The sequence below is a fragment of the Lutra lutra genome, chromosome 9, assembly GCF_902655055.1.
Source record: "Lutra lutra chromosome 9, mLutLut1.2, whole genome shotgun sequence".
Classification (NCBI taxonomy): domain Eukaryota; kingdom Metazoa; phylum Chordata; class Mammalia; order Carnivora; family Mustelidae; genus Lutra; species Lutra lutra.
This window is the reverse complement of record NC_062286.1, coordinates 130,189,449-130,211,338: the sequence shown is the minus strand read 5'-3', so window position 1 is coordinate 130,211,338 and position 21,890 is coordinate 130,189,449. Positions and strand designations below refer to the sequence as shown.

The 21,890-nt window shown below is 49.7% G+C and overlaps 1 protein-coding gene across 3 annotated transcripts in view; it reads left to right on the top strand.

Annotated features, from left to right (window-relative positions):
- The window catches only part of SLC13A3 (solute carrier family 13 member 3), a 68,440-nt gene that overhangs the window by 6,634 nt on the left and 39,916 nt on the right, over nt 1-21,890 (top strand). Inside the window, exons 1-3 of one of the 3 annotated variants that reach the window (XM_047745667.1) lie at nt 1,463-1,483; nt 19,876-20,141; nt 21,080-21,243. In XM_047745667.1, coding sequence (XP_047601623.1) covers nt 19,906-20,141; nt 21,080-21,243 — 400 coding nt within the window. In that variant the 5' untranslated portion in view covers nt 1,463-1,483; nt 19,876-19,905. Of the gene's footprint in view, nt 1-1,462; nt 1,484-13,154; nt 13,176-19,875; nt 20,142-21,079; nt 21,244-21,890 lie in introns of those variants that run through there. The other 2 variants (XM_047745668.1, XM_047745666.1) reach the window with 2 other exon arrangements.

The following is a 21,890-nucleotide window of genomic DNA, read 5'->3' as shown; positions in this document are numbered from 1 at the left end:
CAGTGATTGAGGCAGGAGGATGGATTGTGGCCTGGAGTGAAAGAGCCCAATAAAAGAGGTAGTTGGAGGTGTGGGCTCTGGATTGGTGGTTTACATTGGAAAAATACCTTGAGTTGTTTACTATCTCTAGGAACTAGCTAGCCCTGGTAGCGGCTGACCTTCCAGAGTTATCAAGGTTCCAGGATGTCAGAGCATCAAATTCAGAAATTAGAACACACGCTTGATTCAGTCTTCCATACTCTTCTTTCACTATGATCGAGCCTCACAGGTCTTCTTTCAGTTCTTCAAGTCTACCAACCTTCTTCCTGCCTCAGGGCCTTTGGATTTGCTGTTCTCTCTGCCTGGGCTGCTCTTGCTGCTGATCTTCCACAGCTGGATCCTTCTGGTCATTGAAGTCTTAGCCCTAATTGTACCTCTTCTGAGGAGTCCTCCCTGACTACCCCTTCTCAAGAATACTTGTCCTCCTTACCCCACCAAATACTCTCTAAACCAGCCTCTTGTTTTATTTCCTTCATGGAATTCATCCCAATCTGAAATGGCCATTATTTGTTTACTGTCTGCCTCCCCAAGTAGGCAGTGGGCAATGTCAGGGCATCGCTTGTTCCCCATAGCCCCCCTTCCTGTGCCTAGGACAGTGTCTGACACGTGATAGGCACTCAGTAAACAAGTGAGTGAATGAATTTGGACTTGAACTCAGGTGGCCCTGATTTAGAAGACATGCATTTTCAAAAACCCAGACTGCTGCCCCTTTGTGGAAGGTTTGAGATGGAATCGTACTTCCAGTTCTCCCTTTTTCAGTTGGGAGGACTGAGGCCCAGAGAGGGCCTGGAGAGACTTCTTCAGCCTCTCCCAGCCAGACGGTCCGAGAACCTTCATCTGTGCCCCTACACGCTCTCTGGCCAGGTCTGACCCATTGCCCACACAGGCCCCTTGGCCTCGGCGCCGCTCCTCTGAGGCCCAGCCAACTTTCCACTTGCCTGGAGCTCCTGCCAGGTGTGTAAACAGGCCAATGTGATTCCTGGTGATGCAGCAGGGAGCGAGATCATTTCCTGACCAGACTCAACAGGACAGCACCCTCTGGCCCTCTGGACCGATAAGCAGGATTTTCGGACACCCCCCCGTCCCCCTCCCGGCCCCCCGCCCAGACCTTGAAGACACAAAGTCAGCACCTTAGCAAAGCCAGACCTGGCTGGGGCCTGGAACGAGTTACACACATGCTCCCGAGCCCCTCTCTCCAGCTGAGATGCATCGGAGAAGAGACACACAAGACCACAGCTCAAAGCACCTCCTGGCAAGTTACTTCCCTCCCCTGAGCCTTGATTTTCTCACCTGCAAAGTGGGCATCCTGAAACCTACCTGCTGGGAAGACTTGAAAGGGTCTGACGCACAGGAGATGCTCGATAAAGGAGCCTGGCTGTTGCTCTTATCTGCATACTGGGGGTACCAGGCTCTTGGCTCTGCTACTTGTCCCTGAAATTTACAGGTGAGGGGCAACCAATGGGGAGGAGCCTGTGTTGTTGGGTGGAGGGAAGCACTGACACAGGGGACAGAACAGCGATCCCCAGCTGATAAAGAAGTAGGAAAAGGCCTGAGGGGGCCACAGGCCCAGCGTCTGTCTTGTCCCTCTGTCCCTTTTGCTCCACTCTCCCGCGTGGGTCCTTACCAGCAGTCGGGGCCAAGATGGGGATTTGATTTCAAGCATATTAAGCTGTCTTACGGGAATGTGCTGGAGTCCCTGGGAGGCTATAGGAAGTGAATTCAAGATTGTTGATGTCCTGGGCCACATGCCTTATTCATGCCCCCTTCTCTGCTCCCCAAGAGGCTCCTAAGAGTCATAGCCAACACCTCCCAGTACGTATGATGTGCCAGGCACCATTCAAAGCGCTCAGGCTTGCTAGCTCAATTTGCTCACCATGGCTCTGCGGGGCAGGTGCTGTTACTGTCCACATTCACAGATGGGAACACTGAGGCACAGAATGGTTTAGTCACTGGTCCAAATGCCCAAGGCTTGGAAGCGGCAGAGCTGGGATTCAGACCCTGGCATTCTAGCTCTGGAGTCTGTGTTCTTAGCCACAATGTGTGATGCAGGGATGATAGATCTGTTTTATAGATGGAAAGGTCAAGGCTGAAAAGGGAAGCCACTTGCCTAGCACCTCAAGGTCATTGAATGAGTAGTGGGGCTGGCATTTGACCCTTGGTCTGCCTTATCGAAGGCCCACACTCCTTCATGGTTCAGTGGAGGCAAAGGCGGAAGGAAGTGTTGGGGTCGGGTATTGTCAGAGGCGTTAGGAAAAGCTGCTTAGAAGAGAGATAATGTCATCCTGACCCGAGTAGGAGTTTGGAAATCTCGGGGAGCTCGCTGAAGACAGGAACTAATGTGGGTGGTCAAGCATGATAGATGGGAGCTGGGGTTTGGCTGTCTGGGTTCAAATCCTGGCTTTTTAATATGCTGTGTCATCTTAGGCCAGTTACTTTAACCTCTCTGTGCCTCTGTTTTCTCATCTATAAACAGATGTGCTAATAACTGATGATATTGGTAAAGGTCTTGATAGATGTTGCCTAACTTCATGGACAGATCACCTACTATGTTCTAGGCTCTGGGAAATGCTTCAAATCAGTGATTCTCAAGCATTTTGCTCCCCAGGAGACAATTGGGACAATTGGCAAAGTCTGGACACATTACTGGTTGTCACAGGGCGATGGAGTTGGTGGGTGGAGGCCAAGGGTACTGCAAAGCACCCTACCGTGCAAGGGGACAGTCCCCCGCGACAAAGACCTCAGGCCCCAAACGGTGGCTGTGTGGAGCTCCAGAAGCCTGCCTTGAACGTGTTCGATGTTTTGATCCCCCAACCAGCCTGGGCAGCAGGCACTGTCAAATCCCATTTTCTGCCGGGGAAACGGTCCGTAAGAGGAAGTGTTTGCCTGTGGCACAGGGCCTGGCTGGAGGGGCCCTCACGGGCTGGAGGGGATTCGGAAATGGAGGGCCTGTCAGTCCAGACAGAATACCCTGGTCTCCCAGCCCGGCTCAGAGGGTGGCTCCTGGCTACCCTGGGTGGAGCTGACCCTTTGTCCCCTCGGCCCTGGGGCTCACAGCAGGCGACACCTTTCCCTTGGTTGGGAGAAACAAGAGAAGCCCTTGTTTGCTGCCACCCACAGCCCCGATTGTCCCCATGTCCCCATAAGTTCACAGGCTGCCTGCACCTTTCTCTCCTGACGAGCTGCTCTACCCCGCAGCTGGCTCCGGAGGCCTGGCTGGGCAGGGGAGAGTGAAGGAACATTCCTCCTCCCCTCCCTCTCTGCGACCCCCTTTTCTGTGAAGGGCTGGAACTTGGCAAAACTCAGTGGTGTCCGAGTGGGGTATTTGCCAGCAGAACCCAAACCTAGACTTGAAGGCAGTTTGCTGGGAAATGAGGCTGAGGGGCGCTGGTGTCTGGGGCGAGAACATGGGGTGTCTAGGCCCAGGGAGCCTGGCAGAGGCCTGGTGCGGCCCCCGGCTCACAGGGCATCTCCCACCTCTTGTTGGGGGCTGGAGACTGAGACCGTTCTGAGAGCGCCTTCTCACCGCTGCTAAACCTACCTGTGTCCTCAGCCTGGGAGGCCTGGCTCCAGTTCCTGCTTCCGGCCTTTTGCCTCCAGACTTTGGCTTTCTGCTTCTGGAAAAGTGGTCTGTCCAGAATCCCTGGACTGTGACGTCCCTCCCCGAATCATTTTCTGAAGTAGGAGGGAGCATCGTGACAGTGGGAACGCAGACACCAGACTTCCTGGACTCATCTTGCTCTCCCCCTCTTCCTGGCTGTGTGATCTTGGGCAAGTGACTTAGCCTCCCTGTGCCTCAGTTCCTCCTCTGGAAAATGAGGACACTGATAGGACCTTCCTCATAAGGGTGTTGTGAAGATTGGCTCCTACCTATACTTTGAGCTGTGCCTGGAACGTAAGAGGTGCTAGGGAAACGGTTGCTATTAATGTTATTTTATTATAAGTAATAGTAATATTTGCATTACAAATGAGCCTGTGGATCCAGGCATCTGGAAATGCTTTATGGAGGATGAGGCCTGCTCCTGGGTCCTCTTGGTCTCCTTCCTACTCAGTATGTGGGTTTTCGGGTCTTCTGAGCCTCTGTTTCCTGCCTTATAGAACGGAATAAGCTCTTCTCCTAGGGGCTGCTGAGAAGATTAAATGAGATAATGCTTATCAGAGAAAGACCCCTTATTCTTGGCCCAAAACCTGGAACCCCAGAGGCCTGAGAAGGGAGGGATGTGAGCAGCAGACGGTCAGAAGGGGCTTGGAAACCTCCCAGGTCAGCCTCAGCAGCAGGGGCCAGCTTCCCTCAACATGTGTCCCAGGGGCTCCCAGGATGTCCAGAGCAGGGCCAGCTGGATCAGAGTGCGGGTGGGGTGATGGGAAACAGTAGAGAATTGAACATGGTAGGGGCAGGGAAGACTCCCAGTGCCTGAGGGAGGTTAGGCAGAGTAGTGGGTGCACAGGATATGGCCTCAGCTGACCTAGGATAGATGCTAGCCTGGCCAAGAACTTGCTCCGTGAGTGGGAGCAGAGCATGTGCCTGACTCAGTTTCCTCAGTCTGATGGGTCTGCCTATCTCAGGGGGCCATGGTGAGGAGCCAGGGAAGCCAAGGGCTTTGTAAACAGTAAAGTGCCCTATAGATCGCAAAGTACAAGTAGGGACCCTGACCATCTTGTTCGTTCACCAACGTATCTTCTGACACCTGGCACATAGTAGGTGTTTCATAAATGTGTCCAGAATGAATGTGGAATAAAAACGGCTATTTCCTGTGTGCCAGGTGCTGTCCACAAGTGATTAACACATTCAGTCCAAAACTATTAACTGAGCACCTACTCAACGCCAGGTACTATTCCAAAGGTACATGGCAGTGAACCAAGTAGTCACAAGTCTTTATACTTATGGAACTAATAATATTCTAGAGAGGGAGACATTGGGAAAAAAAACCCAACAGATAAACAAGTAAGGTCTATGGTATGAGAGGTGAGAGGTCTATGGCAGACGATGATGAGAATGATGAGAATGAAAGGGAAGGGGAGTGGGGAGCTGGTAATGGAGGTAGTGCAACTGTAGCGTCAGGAGGTTTCATTGAGGAGGGAACACTTGAACAAATACCTAAAGGAGAAGATAGTTGATCAAAGCCAAGCACATATAAAGGAAGAGCAAGGGAAGAGCAGGTGCAAAGGTACTGAGGTAGGCGAGTGGCAAGTGTTCATCAAATGATCTTCCCAGGGCCTTAAGACAACCCTTCCCAGGAGACAGACCCCTGGCCCCCTAATCATGGAGAAACTAAGTTCAAGGGCCTAGCTGGGATTTAGAGTCACACCCTCCCCCAGTGCCTTTAAGGCCTGATTTTACTTTCAGCCAGAGAAAGGGCTCCTGTTGGTAGAGGCCCCCAAAGACATGGGAGGGGCTCTGAGGAGCAGGAGGAAGTAGAGAAACCCTGAGGGGGGCTTTAGGTGTACCCCTGCCCCATGTTGGGAACTGAAGTGCCCTCTGGACAGATGGGGAGACTGAGGCCTGGGGAAGAAAAGGACCTGTCCTGGGTTACACAGTGGGTGGCTCTCTTTTCAGAACAACGTGTTCTGTCCTCCTTGGGCTGAGTCAGTCCGCTGGGGCCTCATGGGTCCAGTGGGGCTCGCACCCACCCCACCCGCCTGTCCTGGCTCATGAATGATTATTGAGGCTTGGACAGCCGTGATATGTGAGCTGCCCCAGGAACACTTTTAATGAATGGCTCTGAGAACTTGAACTTGTTAGAATATCGGCTAATGAGTCCAGGAGTCTAACCAATCCAGTCCAGAGGAATGGGTGGAGGATGAGGTGGCCTCAGAGGTCTCCTGAAGAGAGCCCTCCCTCCACTTTTTCCTCTTTTACCCCTTGAGTCGTGAGCCCAGATGGACACAGGTGGCTCTTAACTGCTTCCTCAGGTATTTTCAGGCACGGGAGAAGGTAGGGAGGAGCCCTGGTAGGAAATCAGAGACCGGACTTCTGGGCTGCCTCCACTGTTTCCCTCTGGGTCACCCTGGGCTAGTTTCCAGTTTAACTTTCTATGTCTCAGTCTCCTCCTCCAGAGAATGGGCACCCGCACCTCAGCTCTGCTGACCCTCAAGACTGAGCAGACCCATAGGGGATGTGAGAGGGCTTGTAAAGTACTGCTCTGTGGAGTGTCCTTTCATTTTCTTTAATAGAACCTTCCAGAGCATGTGTGTGGAACAAAAGTCACAATCTGTGTAGGGAGCTCAGCCCAGCACCCGCCCAGGTGAGCACTCAGTACGGGCCGGCTGTTACGGTCACGGTTATCCTCATCGCTGAGCCTGGCCCAGGACCCTGGGCTCAGACCACACAGTGGGAATCACACTTTATCCCTGGCTAGAAGCGTACACATGGACGAAAGAGCCGCAGTCCCTCTCTGTGTCTGCTTTCTCCTTTCTCGATGGGGACATGTGCTAAGCAGGTGCATTACCGCATGTCCGAGGCGTGCCTGGTAGCTGGCCGGGCGAGGCCCTCAGGAAAGGGTCACTTTATCCTTCCCATCCACCGCTCACACCAAGGCAACGTGACCTGGGACAAGTCTGTCGAGCTCTCTGAGCCCCGGCAGATGGGGGACAGCTGCTGTGCGGCCTCCTGGAGCTATGGGTAGTGTTGAACCAGGAAATCCATGGGAAGCCACCTGGCCTGTCGCAGGGCTCAGTGCATGCAGCCCCGTTGAGTAGCTGTGGTGTCGCTCTGAGGCAATAAGGGAGAATTGATGGAGAGAGTGGGGGCGGGAGGGGACAGCGGGGACATGCCCCAAGCCTACAGGCTTTCACGGAAGGGCCATGGGCACATTCCCTTTGATCTCCTTCCCAGTTCTCGCAGGCTGGTGTAACATGCCTCCTGGTTTTCTGGGGACCCAGCAGCTCAGAGGGATGCCTGTCAGTCTAGAGCTCACAGCTTGTTGAAGGGTAGCCCAGGATTTTCTGCTAGGACCGTGGCCTTCCCGGTAGCTCTGTGCCCCTGAGTGTCGGCTGGATCTACTGGACCCCCCCCCCCTTTCTTTTTAAAGATTTGGTTTATTTGACAGACAGAGATCACAAGAAGGCAGAGAGGCAGGCAGAGAGAGAGAGGACGGGAAGCAGGCTCCCGGCTGCGCAGAGAGCCCAATGCAGAGCTCGATCCCAGGACCCTGGGATCATACCTGAGCCAAAGGCAGAGGCTTTAACCCACTGAGCCACCCAGGTGCCCCTGGACGCCCCCTTTTTAAGTGGAGGCCTCATGCCCAGGTGCCTGTGGGCGTCTCAGGTTCTCTCCCCTCTTGCTAGGCCAGGCCCTTTCCTGGGCCCTGTCGTGTGTGTGCACCACACTCCCTTCCCTTTGGGGTCCATATCTGTGTGCCCTCTAGAATCACTGCCTTCATCCTTACATGGCAGACCTGAAGTACCTCACAATCCTCAGGATGAAGTGTCCCATTTCAAAGGCCAAGAAAGTAAAAAGAAAAGCAAAGAGGGCATGAAAGCGTCTCGAAGCACAGAGCTTGTAGGTAGTGGGTAACGCTTTGTAAATCGCTGACTCCGCTGGGCATCGCTCCCGGCACTCTGGCTGCATGAATGTACTTAATCCTTGTAGCAGTAACTCAGGGGTTGAAATTCTTGTCATCAGCATCAGCCCCATTTTCCAGATGAGACCGAGGTGTGGAGTTAAGTCATTTCCTCCAGGAAGCAGTGGAGGCAGGATTTGAACCCAGGCCCTCTGGCTCAGGATGCCAGCAGCATAACTCAGAGGGTCTTCTGGTTTTGGGGGTCAGGCCCAGATTTCAGCCCCCATGTCCTAGCTCCCTGGCCACTGCTTGTTCTGCTGATCCCAACCGCTTCTGCCTCCCGGGGACTGGCCATCTTCCACGTGTTGTCCCACCCTGGTGACAGTGACATCATTCCTCTCCTGTTATGGGTGAGAAAAGCGGGGCTCTGAGAGGGGAGGCAGCCTGCTTGAGGTCTTTCCCACTAGGAGCGAGCGCCTGAGCCACGAAGCTTCCGGCGCTCGGTGGCTCCGGGGTTTCTGTTCGAGGCGTAGGTGCTGGACTGGAGGTCATGAGAGAATACAGAGAGGTTTAAGGCACGGCTTCTGCCTGGCTAGTGTTCAGGGCTTCCCACACTCAGCCCTGCACACCCCTGGGGAGGGGGCCTTTCGTGGGCAGCTGGAGGACACCACCGTGGGCAGCTGGCCCCAGGCCTGCTCCCTGAAGGGCTGGCCAACCCGCTCTCTGCCTGGCATGGAGCCACCACCAGTGCCCGCTGAGAGCCTGGCCATGCCGCAGTGTCCCGACGAAAATGTCTGCTGTGATTCAGTGGGGAGATGGGGTGTAGGGGGGATGTAGGCAGGGGAGGGGAGGATACAGTTTCTGCACAGCGCCTGCCCCTGGCCTCAGAGGACATTTGCTGAGTGAAGGGGGCAAGCAAGGGGGCAGTGGAAAAAAGTGGCCTTGTGTCTGTCTGGAAATCATTCCCCAGCTCAAAAATTAACCTCCTGACATGGCATTTTCTTCTTTCTCCCCTCATCTCTGTGCATTTTGTCTGCAGACTTTACTCCCTGTAGTAACAGACTAGCTAACCTGAGAAGCTGGAATTTCCTCGGTGGGAGGGATTATAAGCCTTCCTGTAAGAAATGCCTAGGTTGGATTGGCATGAGTAGGTCAGGGTCAGGGACTGTGGTGGCCAACCCCAACACCCCCGGTCCGCATTCTTGCTCCCACCCAGGGCCAGGACTAGCGGGAGCCTGGAGAGGCAGCCAGGGAGCAGAGTTGAAGCTGGGCTCACTGTCAGCGAGGGGTACTTGCCTCACCCCTGTCCAGCCCTGCTCCCATCTCCTCTGCCTGGTAAAGCTCCAGGCACAACAGTCTTTCAATGAAACAAGGTAAGACAAGTCCTCACCTCTTACTCGCTGTGTGACCCCAGGCAAGCCACTTTCCTTCTCGGACAACCGTTGTATGAGGGGTTAGCATAGACCAGGGTTTCTATCGACGTTAATGCCACTAGGAACAAATAATCCTTTGTTGTGGGGCCATCCTGTGCACTGTGAGTGGTTTAGCAGCGTCCTGGCCTCTACCCACTAGACACCAGTAGTAGTCTCCCCATCATGATAACCCCAGAGTCCCCAGACAAATGTCCTCCAGGGGACAAAATCATCCCCTGTGGAGAACCACTGGATTAAATGATCTCGGGTTCATTCTAGCTTGCGTATTTTAAGATTTTTTTTTTTTTTAAAGAATTAAGAACAGTCTTTTTGAAGTCTAACTTCCAGAAATTGAACTTGCATAAAACATAATGACAGCTCATAATTAATGGCATATTCTCACATAACTCTCACTGGGGACACTCGTTATCACACACAAAAAACATCACTCTGCGAGGCAAGTGCTGTTATGATGTGCCTCCTGCAGATGAGGAAACCGAGGCCAAGGCCAGCTGAATACCGGGATCACACAGCCTGAGTGTGGAAGGATTGCATTTCTAATTCAGGGCTGCCTTGTTCCAGCACCCACACTACTGCCCCTGTGCGTGCAAAGACAGGCAAACAAAAGGCAAGATAGTCCTTTCTGATACAAAATCCCTCGGTGGAAGGCACTCGTGGTTTAAGTTGATGAGATCCAGACTTTTCTATTCCATTCACCTTTCTGAAGCAGTCTGAAAACAGCGACAGAGAGCAGCAACAGGAGAGGCACGCGCCATCCTGAGGAAAGATGCCAGACCACAACGCCTCCCCAGGGGTGTGCAGATGGCGCGGATGCCGGTGGTGGGGTTTGGACCACACGGCATGAGACCAGGAGTGACACAAGCCTCTGCCATTCCTGGGCTGGGCACAGACTCTCCCAAAGGATTTTTCTACTCTCTGAGCCCTTTGAAATGCTGGCCAAGCCCGAGGCGTGCGAGTCCCCGAGACACATGTGACAATACTGAGTTCGGACGAGCTGGATGAGGAGGCTCAAAGCTCCTTGGCCCAAAGCAGGTGTTTAGGTGGCAGGCAGAAGGGCAAGGACGGATAGTGACCCACCGTATGGTTGGAATGGTTCTCGGTCTCTCAGCCAAAGAGATGCGAAGCTCATAGAGAAACCAAAGCATCGTGGTGTTCTTGTGTCTTCACACTTAGTCTCCGTACTGGGCCCACTGGTTAGAGTGGAGACATAGTTCAGGGCAGTGCCGGTGAGACAGGGCTCTGGGAAAATCAGCAGTGCTGATGCTTAGACCCCTCTGCTGTCTCAACTTCCCCTCCCGTCCTTCTCCCTGCACTGGTCTCTCACAAAGAACTCGCCTGAGAAGGATGGCCCCTGTTCTGTGATGAGGAGCCCGCATGGGACCTGTGAAAAGGCAATATGAGAAATAAGAAGTCAGAGAATATCAACTACAAAGTAGACAAAGAAGATCTGTGTTATCAACTAGGAGAAACTATTGGACAGACATTTCTCTGTGAAATATGAAAAAAAATTCAAGAAATGATGGCCTTCCTAAAATAAATCTCAAGATGTGAAATAAAAGGGCCAAAGAAGAGACCGTGGAAAGCAGAAGGACGTGAAAAAACAAAAACAAACAAACAAAAAAACAGTGTTCTGGAAGCCGGTGGAAGAAACAAAGCTGCTCTATTAGAGAAGCCACATTAGAAGTAGCAAGATGGAGAAAGATCAAAAATATAATCAGAAAAAAACCATAAAATATAAAATAAAAACATAATCAGAGATGTGCTCTAGGACATGCTGTACAGGCTGACGGAGATAGAGCAAAATGAGATGGGAAAGAAAGTAAGAAAGGATGAGGGGGAAATGATCAGCATGGATGGCAAAGGAGATCCAATTTCTGTGTAATTGGTGTTGCTCAAGATGAAGGAACAGAACAAATAGAACAGAAAACAGTACAGCTCTTCTTCCACTTCTGACAGGGTCACATCCCGACAAATCCAGGGTGAGTTGGACATTTCGTGAGTCACCAGTGCATTTATGGCACCTAACCTACCGAACGTCACAGCTCAGCCTCACCAGCCTTAAACAGTGCTCGGGACGCTCACATTAGCCGGCAGTGGGGCAGAGTCCTCTAGTGCAGTGTTGTGGTGGAAAGCAGAATGGTTGCACGGGGCACGATGGTTGCGTGCGCACCTGTGGTTGAGGGGCTGATCGCAAGTTGTGCCCGAGGCTGCTGCCCAGTATCGAGAGAGGTCATGAGAGGGCATCACACCGAGTATCTCTGGCCTGGGAAAAGATCACAATTCAAAATTTGAAGCATGGTTTCTGCCGTGTTGCTTTTGCGCCATTCTCATGGAGAAAAATCATTAAGTCAAACCATTGAAAGTTGGGGACTGTCTCCATTCGAATCTTTAATAGCAGAAGACTTCTTTGAAACTAAATTAGAACATATGCAGATTTTCTGTTTCCCAGAAAAAAACTTAGAGACCCGTCAACATTGAGATATATATATATTCCATGGTGGCGTTAATAGACTGGAGGGTTAAACAAAAAATCTTACGGATATGGGGGCAAAAACTTCAGGTGAGGGGTGCCTGGGTGGCTCAGTGGGTTGGGCCGCTGCCTTCGGCTCAGGTCATGATCCCAGGTCCTGGGTTCGAGCCCCACATCGGGCTTTCTGCTCAGCAGGGAGCCTGCTTCCTCCTCACTCTCTGCCTGCCTCTCTGCTTACTTGTGATTTCTCTCTGTCAAATAAAAAAAAAAAAACAAAAAAACAAAACTTCAGGTGAGCTATGAGGAGGAAGAAAGCAGGCTGGCCTCAAATGTCTGCTCTATGACCATGAACTATCTAGTAATCCTTAGAGAAGGAAAGTGCAACCCTGGAGTTGTACAGATAGATTTCTTGTATATTCAGAGAATGTCTTCGTTAAGGAAAAAATATTGTATTTGTGGTTGAAATTTGGAAAGTAGGGCATAATAATGAAGAAATAGATGTGTATTCATAATCTCATTCCCTCAACAGCCTGCCTGTCAAGTGCATGTTCAAAGTGCTCTTGAGCACACTCGTTCTAATGGGGTCCTCGGTGAGGTAACATCCCAGGGTCACTGTGTTCTTTTCCTTTTTTTTTTTTTTTTAAGAGATTTTAGTTATTTATTTGACAGAGAGACACAGTGGGAGAGGGAGCACAAGCATGGAGAGTGGGAGAAGGAGAAGCAGGCTTCCCGCCGAGCAGGGAGCCCAATGCAGGGCTCGATCCCAGGACCCTGGGATCATGACCTGAGCGGAAGGCAGAGGCTTAACAACTGAGCCACCCAGGCGCCCCTCATTCTCTTCTTCTCAGTTTGCAAGTGAACAGATCTCACGCTCAGAGTGTTCACTCAGTGGCCTGCCTTTGGATTCCGAAACAGAGCCACCACACCCTGACTTCTGGGCCCTTAAGCCAAATGAGCAGCTCCGTCCACCAGAACATTCTGTGATGATGAAGTGTTGTATCTGCTCTATCCAGAGAGGGTAGACACTAGTCTCAAGGAGCTACTGAGCACTTGAAATGTGGCTCTCTTGACCGAGAACCTGGAATTCCAAATTTCATTCCATTTTAATGAATTTGCACGTATATGGCTATGTGTGACCGGGAGCTCTGTATGCAGACAGCCCAGTCCTGGAGATTCCCTTGGCACTTTTTTCCTTTCCATTTCAGTATCGCTCAACCCCCTCCATATCAAGTTCGTCCCAAATCTGGCCTCTGTGTCAACCTTGATAGGACTAGCAAGAGCTTCTGACACCTGTCTCCTTGGGGAGCAGCCTCCTTTAGGCTTATCCACTCCTGGAGGTTTCAGCCGAATGGTACCAGCTTTCAGTGGCAGAGGTGAGGGCCTGGGCAGCTGCGAGAAATTTCACCGGAAGCCGTGATTCCATCTACCCTGGGTTCCCCCAGCAAGATCCCATCTCCTGAAGCGGAGTCTTGAGACAGAACCAAGTGGCAAAGAGGCAAATTGCTGACTCTGAGATGACCTAGAAAATGAGTCTCGGCAGGACCAGACACCTGCCCCTACCTCTAAACTCCTGAAGTTAAAATTCAAAGGAACAGGGCCCTGGGATCATGTGACTCCATGCTTCTACCCTAATCTGCCCTTGAGGGATCAAGGGAAGTCTCCATTTGCTGACAGGCAGACCGACCCTCCTCCACGGGGCCAGGTGGCTGGTCTGAGTTCACCCGGGAGGCAGAGGTGAGGCAGATGTGCTGGGGGCTGGGGTCAAATTGTGGGTCCCCCCTGGCCCACCATTTAAATGGTAACCAGGCCTGAGTGCAGGGAGATCAGCTCTCATGCTCTGTGTCGTCCTCAAGATATCACTGCCCCTCTGCAGACCTCAGTTTCTATACCTGTAAAATAAGAATTTAAAAATGGAGCAGAGATTTAAATAGAGCATCCCACAATCCCTAGTAATCTGTGAACAACCTGAATTAGATTCAGAATTGTGTTTGTGTGAGTACTTTTCTGGACTTTTACACTGATTAAAACCATTTAGACTAAAGATCATAACCCAATGATCATGGGTTTGGTAGTGTTTGACGATGTGGGTTTTTTGCCGACATTTTCTTCTTAATGAGCAAATCTTTCAAAACTGTGAGATGTTCCAATAAAAGCACAGTGTCGAGATGCTTTTTGAAAAATCAGAAATCAGGCATTGTGGGGCTCATGTTCTCATGGCAACAACTAGAAGCTGAGCAGGAGTTGCTGTTCTTAGAGGGGCCAATACCCTCCCCTTTTTCGCCACAGTTCCCACTCCTCCCTATTGCATTCCTGACTTGGAGGCCCAGTCCCAACTGTGATTTATTATCAAGCCTGGGCATTTCCCTGCTACTAAAATAATGGCACTGCTCAAAGTGCCAATCAGATGGGAGAAAGCGATGTGATCTTTTTCTTCAGCCAACCCGCTTCACTCATTAAATGGTCCCCCGTACTTGAGTTTGTGCTGCCTGATTTACATCATGTATTTATTCATTCAACAAATATCCACTGAGGCCCTGGAGGCAGAGGTGAACAAATAAAGACAAGGGTCATGTTTGTATGGAGCTTATGGTCTGGTGGGGGGAAGGAAATAATAAAGCAACAAACAAGAAATACTTGAGCTATTGAGAACTGCTTGACAAAAACAAGGCCAGACAATGGAAATCAGACCACAATTGATCACATGGTCAGATCACATGGTCAGGTCACTCCCCAAAGAGGCGACCTTTGAGATGAGGGCCAAACAGCAAGCAGGAGCCAGCTGGATCGAGATCAGGGTCGAGGGGGCAGGCAGAGGGGACAGCAGGTGCAAAGGCCTGGAGGTGGGAACTGGCTCAGCCTGCTTGATCTCTGAGAGCCCACCACTTATTGTGCATGGGCCCCAGTTCCTTGCCTCCAAGCCTCCCAAGAGACTTGGCTCTCTGGGGATCAGTTCTGTTCTCAAGGTCTGGCAGAGGTGGGGGGTGAGGGGCAGTAATACTTATTAATTCCCCACCAGATGTCCGGCATCCAGCTGGCAGTTCTGGATCCATTTGCCCACAGGAAGCCCAGCCAGGGCAGGGAAGCTATTTGGGGTCACCTTGGCCCGGCTCCCATCCCTAACTAACCCAGCAAGGTAATGAAACACACTCTTGACCCACTTACTGGCAAAGCCCCCCTGCCAGCCAAGGATCAACTTCCCAATTCCTTCCATTTGCCTCGGGTCACCTCCCCAGCTGACATGGGCCATACGTGGAGTTTTTCCTCCTCAAAGGACTGATGTTGACATCTTGGCAAGAACACCAAGGGAGGGAAGAGAGAGAGAGTGGGAGTGAATAGAGGGAAGAGAGAGTGAAACAGAGAGAGAACAGGAGAGGGAAGGAGAGGAAGAGGGAGAGCAAGAAAACAGGCCTGGGACTCGGAGCCTTTGAAAGGCAACCCCTTACAGCCAGAATTTATCAGTAACATCCTTCCCCCACCCCCATTATATAATGTGTCATATAAGGTACAAAAGGACTTACAGGTGTCACCCCCAAAGCAGAGGCATTTGGATGTTCACAGCAGCTTTAGTCATAATTGCTCCAAACTGGAAACAATCCAAATGTCCATCAGCAGGAGGAGGCACAGACAAACGGTGGTACAGTCACAGGAGGGAATACTACTCAGCACAAACAAAGAATGAACTGTAGATATACACAACCACGTGCATGAATCTCGCAGGCGTTGTCCCGAACAAAAAAGTACAAAAGTACATCCTATATGATTCCATTTAAGTCCAAGGACAGGCAAAATTGATCTCTAGTGATGGAAATCACAGCAATGTTTTAGAAGGGGCCTGAGATTTGACCTGGAAGGGGCAAAAAGGGAACTTTCTGGGGTGACATTCACTTTCTTGATTGGGATGTGACATGGGTGTGTACATTTGTCAAACCTCAAACTGTGTACTTATTAATGGATGCAATTGATTGTATGTAAATTATAGCTCATAAAGCTAGTTTTTGAAAGGTCATGTTTATTTTTCTCTCCTGCTGTTGCTCTAACATGTATTTGATGGGGGACATCCTTCCCCTATAACTTAGATGAAGTAGTGATAGTGATAGTACCTGTCACTGGATGAGTTAATACATGAGAAACTGGTGGTTTTGGTTGTCCTTGTGCCTGTATTTCTTTTGCATAGGGATGAGAGGCAGGAGAGACAAGGAAACTGGTTTTCCAGATGACTTTGCATGTCCCAGCAATGCTCAACCATTATTATTCCTTTTGATGCCTTCTTCAGGATAAGTCAGTCACAGGGTTACCCTGACCTCATGAATGAATTGGGAAGTATTCCCTCTTTCTCCATTCCCTGGAAGAGCTTGTGTAGAATATGTATTATTTATTCCTTAAATGTTTGGTAGAATTACCATTGAAGTTAGCAGGCCTTAGAGGTTCTTTTTTTGCAGGATGGCTTTTGATGATTGATTCTATTTCTTTTTTTTTTTTTTTAAGATTTTATTTATTTATTTGAGAGAGAGACAGTGAGAGAGAGCATGAAAGGGGAGAAGGTCAGAGGGAGAAGCAGACTGCTCATGGAGCTGAGAGCCCAATGTGGGACTTGATCCCAGAACTCCAGGATCATGACCTGAGCTGAAGGCAGTTGCTTAACCAACTGAGCCACCCAGGCGCCCTGATTCTGTTTCTTTAATAGACACTGAAATATTCAGCTTTTCTTTCTTTTTCTGATAGTTGAATAAGTTATGTTTTCCGAGGAGTTTTTCTGTTTCCTCTAAGTCATCAAATTTATTGGTATCAAGTTGTTCGTACAACCCCTTTACTGTCCTTTTGAAACTGTAAGATTAGATCAGTTTATGAGGGTGGGACCCCATGATGGGAGTATAGCCTTTGGAGAAAACGAGCTTTCCCCATGTATACACTGAGTAAGGACCAGGTGAGGAGGACATAGTGAGAAGATGGTATTTGTAAGCTGGGAGGAGAGCTGTCACCAGAACCCAAATCTGTTGGCACCTTGATCTTCAATTTCCCAGCTTCTGGGATTATAGGAAGTAAATGTCTGTTGTTTCAACCATTAAGCCCATGGTTTTCAGTGATAGCAGCCTAAGCTAAGACAGACTTCTATCTTCTAAACCAGGATAACTTGGTCTGGCAGGTAGTATATAGAAAACAAGATAGATGTGGCATATTTTCCTGAACCAGAAGCAAGATTTGGCAGAAAATAATTGTATATTTTTAAAAGAAAGTTGCATTATGGAACATGATACACAAGCACAGGTTGAAGAATGTCAGGTTTACAACAGAATGTGACCCAGATTCTTTGGGGGGTTGGGGAATGGTTTGCATGGATGTTCTGTCTGGACGCTTGCAACAGGGTACTGGAGTGTGTATCCTAGCTCTCGAGATCTGATTGTCAAGTTTTCATAAATTTTGCTAGCCAGTTGTAAACAGAGATATTTAAAATGAAATTATACAAACATGTGATTCAATATATTAAAACAAAGGTAATAGATACTCAAAGCTCACCAGTTGCTTATTATTTTATGATTATCTAGGATCTTGAGATTATCTGTATCCGCTCTATTTATATCAGTATGTATGGAGGAAATGCTGTGCAGGAGTGTGTACTGCCCATCTCGTGCCAACTCTGTGTTCATGATGCCACTTGATAGCTTGAAATCAACCACGTGGAAGTATTTACACCTAGAAGTTGGCAAACACCGCAAATCAGGGCTTAGCTTATTGTTTGGTTGCTTGTCTAGATTTTTTTTTTTTTTTGAGATAAAGGGTTGAGGAAGGGGCAGAGGGAGAAAGACAATCCTAAGCAGGCTCCATGTTCAGTGCAATCCCGATGTGGGGCTCCATCTTGCAACCCTGAGATCATGATCTGAGTCAAAATCAAGAGTTGGACACTTAACCGACTGAGCCATCCAGGAGCCCCTTTCTTGTTTAAATTTAAGAAAGTGATAAAAAATGTTAACAGTGCAGATTAAACATAAAATGTGTTGTGTCTACAGCAGTTACATTGTGAATAACCCCCCAAAATGAGGGCGTATTTTTCCAGTATTTGAAAACTATCATTTGATTCAGTAAAGAAGGCGCTCACATCATTGGTGAACAAGTGAATTTCTGACTTACTTTCCTTGTTTCCCTCTTGTCTTAATCAATGTAAATAAAAATATAAACCAACATTCATAGTAAAACTAAATTCATTTGTCAATGGACATGAGTGATTTCTTAGCTAAACAAAATAGTAATCAAGAATTTCTACACACAGGGGCACTTGGGTGGCTCATTCAGTTAAGAGGTTAAGCTTATCTTTGCCTTTGACACAGGTCACGATCCCCGGGGGTCCTGGGATCAAGTTCCACATCGAGCTTCCTGCTCAGCAGGCAGCCTGCTTCTCCCTCTACCCCTCCCCCTGCTTGTGCTCTCCCTCTAACAAATAAATAAAATCTTAAAAAAAAAAAGAATTTCTACACATACACACACACAGAGCTTTCCAGTTGTTAAACATTCACCAACATACTCTGCTTGTGGGAGACTTGGTAGGCAGAGTCTGCGAGGGTCACTTGAGTTTGGGAAGAACTAGCCGCAGAGGACTGTTCTATTATTGGCATGGTCAGATTCCCTGGCTAAAGGGCAGTGGCTACGTCTCACTCATTTTCCTGGTTTCAACTCCCAGCCAGGTTGTTGAGAAAACAGGATGTGTTTTTGAGCTACGCAGATCGGTGTGGGTATATCCCACAGTCGCCCCGGCTCAGTAAATGGCAACCTCATTCTTCCCCCTCCTGAGGCCAATACTTGGAATCCCTCCTGGTTGCTCTCTCTGCCTTACACGTCCCAACAGATCCTCGGCAAAGCCGTCAGGCTTTCCCTTGGAAATAGACCCCGAATTAGACCACCTCTCACTACCTCCACCACTCCCTCGGACCCTAGTCACTGGTAATCTCTGCTTAGATTGTTGCCAAAGTCATCGGTCCGCGGGATCCTGCCCTTACCCCTCTGTTAATGGATTAACTCTTCCTAGTGTCTGCGTGTAGATGATGCCTGACTGTGTAGCTGAGGGTGTGTTGTATTAGGACGGTTCTTGTTAGGATGGAATTCAGTTCAATGTCCTGTGCACACTGAGTAAAGTCAACCAAACCTACTAAAGTCAAATTCAAGGAACAGTCTGTGTCTCCTGGAACATGCAAGGTCATGGCCTTGAGAGAACATAAGAAAACAAGGTCAGGACAGTAAGTATTTTATTCTAACAGTGACCATATGAATAATAATAAGACCTTATTGATGATGGATCCAATGAAACACTGATGAATCAGAAATGAAGGCATCATCATCGCTGCACTCTTGTTTCTAGAACATTTCCATCACCCCAAAACGTTCCCTTGAACTCCTTTGCAGCTCCTCTTCCCCAACACACACACCTCCTGCTCGAGTCCTGGCAACCACTGAGCTGTTCTGGATCTTTACATTGCACTGTCAATGTATCATAGGTTCTGGTATTCCGCTGGTGACAGCTGGGGGCGGGGGTTCGATGAAGAGCGATGGCTCTGGAGGCAGATTAACTTGCTCTGCACAGTCATTGTCTTGCTAGTGACCTCCTTGCATCTCAGTTGACTACTCCATAAAATGGGGACACTCACTCCTCTGGGATTTTGTGAGGATTACACAGTTCCCAGTATTTAATAGCCCCATACATACCGCTTTTAATCATTCCTGTCTACACAGTGTGCGCTCTGTGTTGAGCATTGTGTTAAGTGCTGCGTGTGGATGTGGCAGCCGCTGCTGGTGGTATCCCCATGTCTCCATTGGCACTCACCATCCTACGCCTGCCAGTAGCCTCCTGCTGAACCTCAGATGCTCAGCACCAGGATGTTGGCTCACTGTACTCGGGGCAGGCCAGAAGTTCGGTGGGGGGTGGTTAATGCTCCCAGGAACAGCCTTCAACCAGTAATGGCCAAGAGTTGGCAGGTAAAAAGCCAGCTTCCTTGTTTCCCAGGAGATCAATTCTAGAGTCCCCCATCAGGATTGAGCCCCAACTGCCCACAAGGATAATCTCATGAATACACTGTCTGTATTGGCTTCCTTCTGTTTTGCTTCTCAGTTGCCCTTCCAGAACTTTCTGCAATCCTCTATCAAGTAAACTATTTTCCGCCTCATGCTCATCACAGGGTCTACTTGTAAACCAAGGGCACATTTCATGTAGTCCTCAAACAGTCCTATAAAATGGACAGTGTAGCTTCGCCATTGCAGAGTCAAGCAAAATGCGGGTCAGACAGGTGAATGTCATCTCCTCAAGGTCAACGCTTTGGGCACTCACCCTTTCCCCAGCTTCCTTGTGGAACATGCCTTGAAGAGCACTGCCCCAGGATCTCTTCTCCCACTGTCACCCAGAGCTCCACCGACCCTTCTGAGCTGCATCTCCCCCCCTCTTCCCCCGCAGGAAGGCAGCTGCCTATTTGTCATCCTGCTCATGGCGGTGTACTGGTGCACAGAGGCCCTGCCCCTCTCAGTGACGGCCCTGCTGCCCATCATCCTCTTTCCCTTCTTGGGCATCCTGCCCTCCAACAAGGTCTGCCCCCAGTACTTCCTGGACACCAACTTCCTCTTCCTCAGCGGGCTGATCATGGCCAGTGCCATTGAGGAGTGGAACCTGCACCGAAGGATCGCCCTCAAGGTCCTCATGCTCGTTGGGGTCCAGCCAGCCAGGTAAGGCCAGGTCATGAGTCCAGCCCAAAGGTGAGGAGGCAGAGGGGAAGCGTCTCTTGGAGCCCAAACTCACTCTTCCTGGTCCTGTCCCCCAGGCCCACAAGCTCATCATGTCCCGCCTTCCATTTACTCATTCTTTCCCTGGATATGTTGTGAGCCCCTTCTGTGTGCCAGACACAGTGCCAGCCTCTTGGGCAGTTCTTAAAAGTACATAAGAATCACCTGGGGAGCCAGGTAAAATTCTTATCCCAGGCTTAGCCCCCAGGGACTAGTGTCCTGTAGTTCTAGAGAGGGCCTCTTCGCACGGTGACTCAGACTGCTGGGACCAAACCCCACCTTTCCTGCTCAAGGAAATGACTTAACTTCTCTCTCTTTGCCTGTAAAATGAAGCTGTAATAGCTTGGACCTGTAAAGTGTGAGAAATCCTGGTCATTATCATTCTAGTTTGCTATTTAATAGCCCAGGCGGGTGGGGAGTGGGTGGCAAGATGGCCCTGGAGAGAAAGGGAGGCTGGGGCCATTCCTGCAGGGACTCGGGCTCCCTGACGATTTGAACTTTCATTCTAAGAGGATTAAGTGGCCTTTAAAATAGGGTTTCACTGTTCTTTAAATCTTTTTTTTTTTCTTTGCCATTTGTTGCCATCAAGGACTGTGGTGTGGGGCAAGGGAGAGAAAATTTCAGGGTTGGGGTATCTTTGGACTATTTTACCTTGGGTACCTGTGGCCAGTTCACTTAAATGTGTGGAATCTGTTTCCTTAGACCTGAAATAAGACTGGTGAGTGAATCTGGTCTCCGCTCGGTCACTGGCTTATCCTCTCTGGGTCTTAACTTTCCGTCTGTGAAACCAGTGGGCTGGATTCCCCAGGGGTGGCAAAGTGGGACAAGAGGACCTTCTGGGCCCCCGTTCTGGATGTACCTCTAACTCTCTCTGTTCCCAGGCTCATTCTGGGGATGATGGTGACCACCTCCTTCTTGTCCATGTGGCTGAGCAACACGGCTTCCACCGCCATGATGCTGCCCATTGCCAGCGCCATCCTGAAAAGCCTCTTCAGCCAGAATGAGGCTGAGAAGGACCTCAACTGGCAGAGTGACGAGAATGCAGGTGAGGCTGTGCAAAGGGACTGGGGCAGCCCCACCAATGTGGAGAAGTGGGAGCAGGACGTCCAAAGGATTCAGAGGAAGTGAAGGGAATACACATCAGCATCTCCCATGTGCCAAGTGCTTAAATAATAATAACTGAGAATTAGCTAAGTCAAATCTTGATACCTTGGTTTTTAAAAGATTTGCATTTATTGAGTGTTGACTATGTACTGAGTGATGAGTTCAACACTTTGCCTGCATTATCTCTTTGACCTCTCAGAACAGCCTCATGAAGTAGATATTACACTTTCACTGGGTTTTAGAGCATTTGAAGAGATGTTCAATGTCACTAATACCAGAGAAAGGCAAATTGAAATGAGATTTACTTCAGTGAGCTTGGCAAAGATAATAAAACTGGACAATGCTGTATGTCAGCAGGCGTGGGGCCACGGAAACCCTTGTGTTCTGCCAGAGAGCGATGTACTGGGTCAGCCTTTCTTAAGGGAAATCTGCAAATATTTAATCAAATTAAATGTGCGCATGCCCTTAAAAAAAAAAAGTGCACATCCACTGTAACTCGGCAGTTTGGCTCCTGGATACAAATGCCAAAGGCATTCTGACAGAGGTCCACGAGGAGATGGGTGTGAAAGTGTTCACGTGCATTCTCTG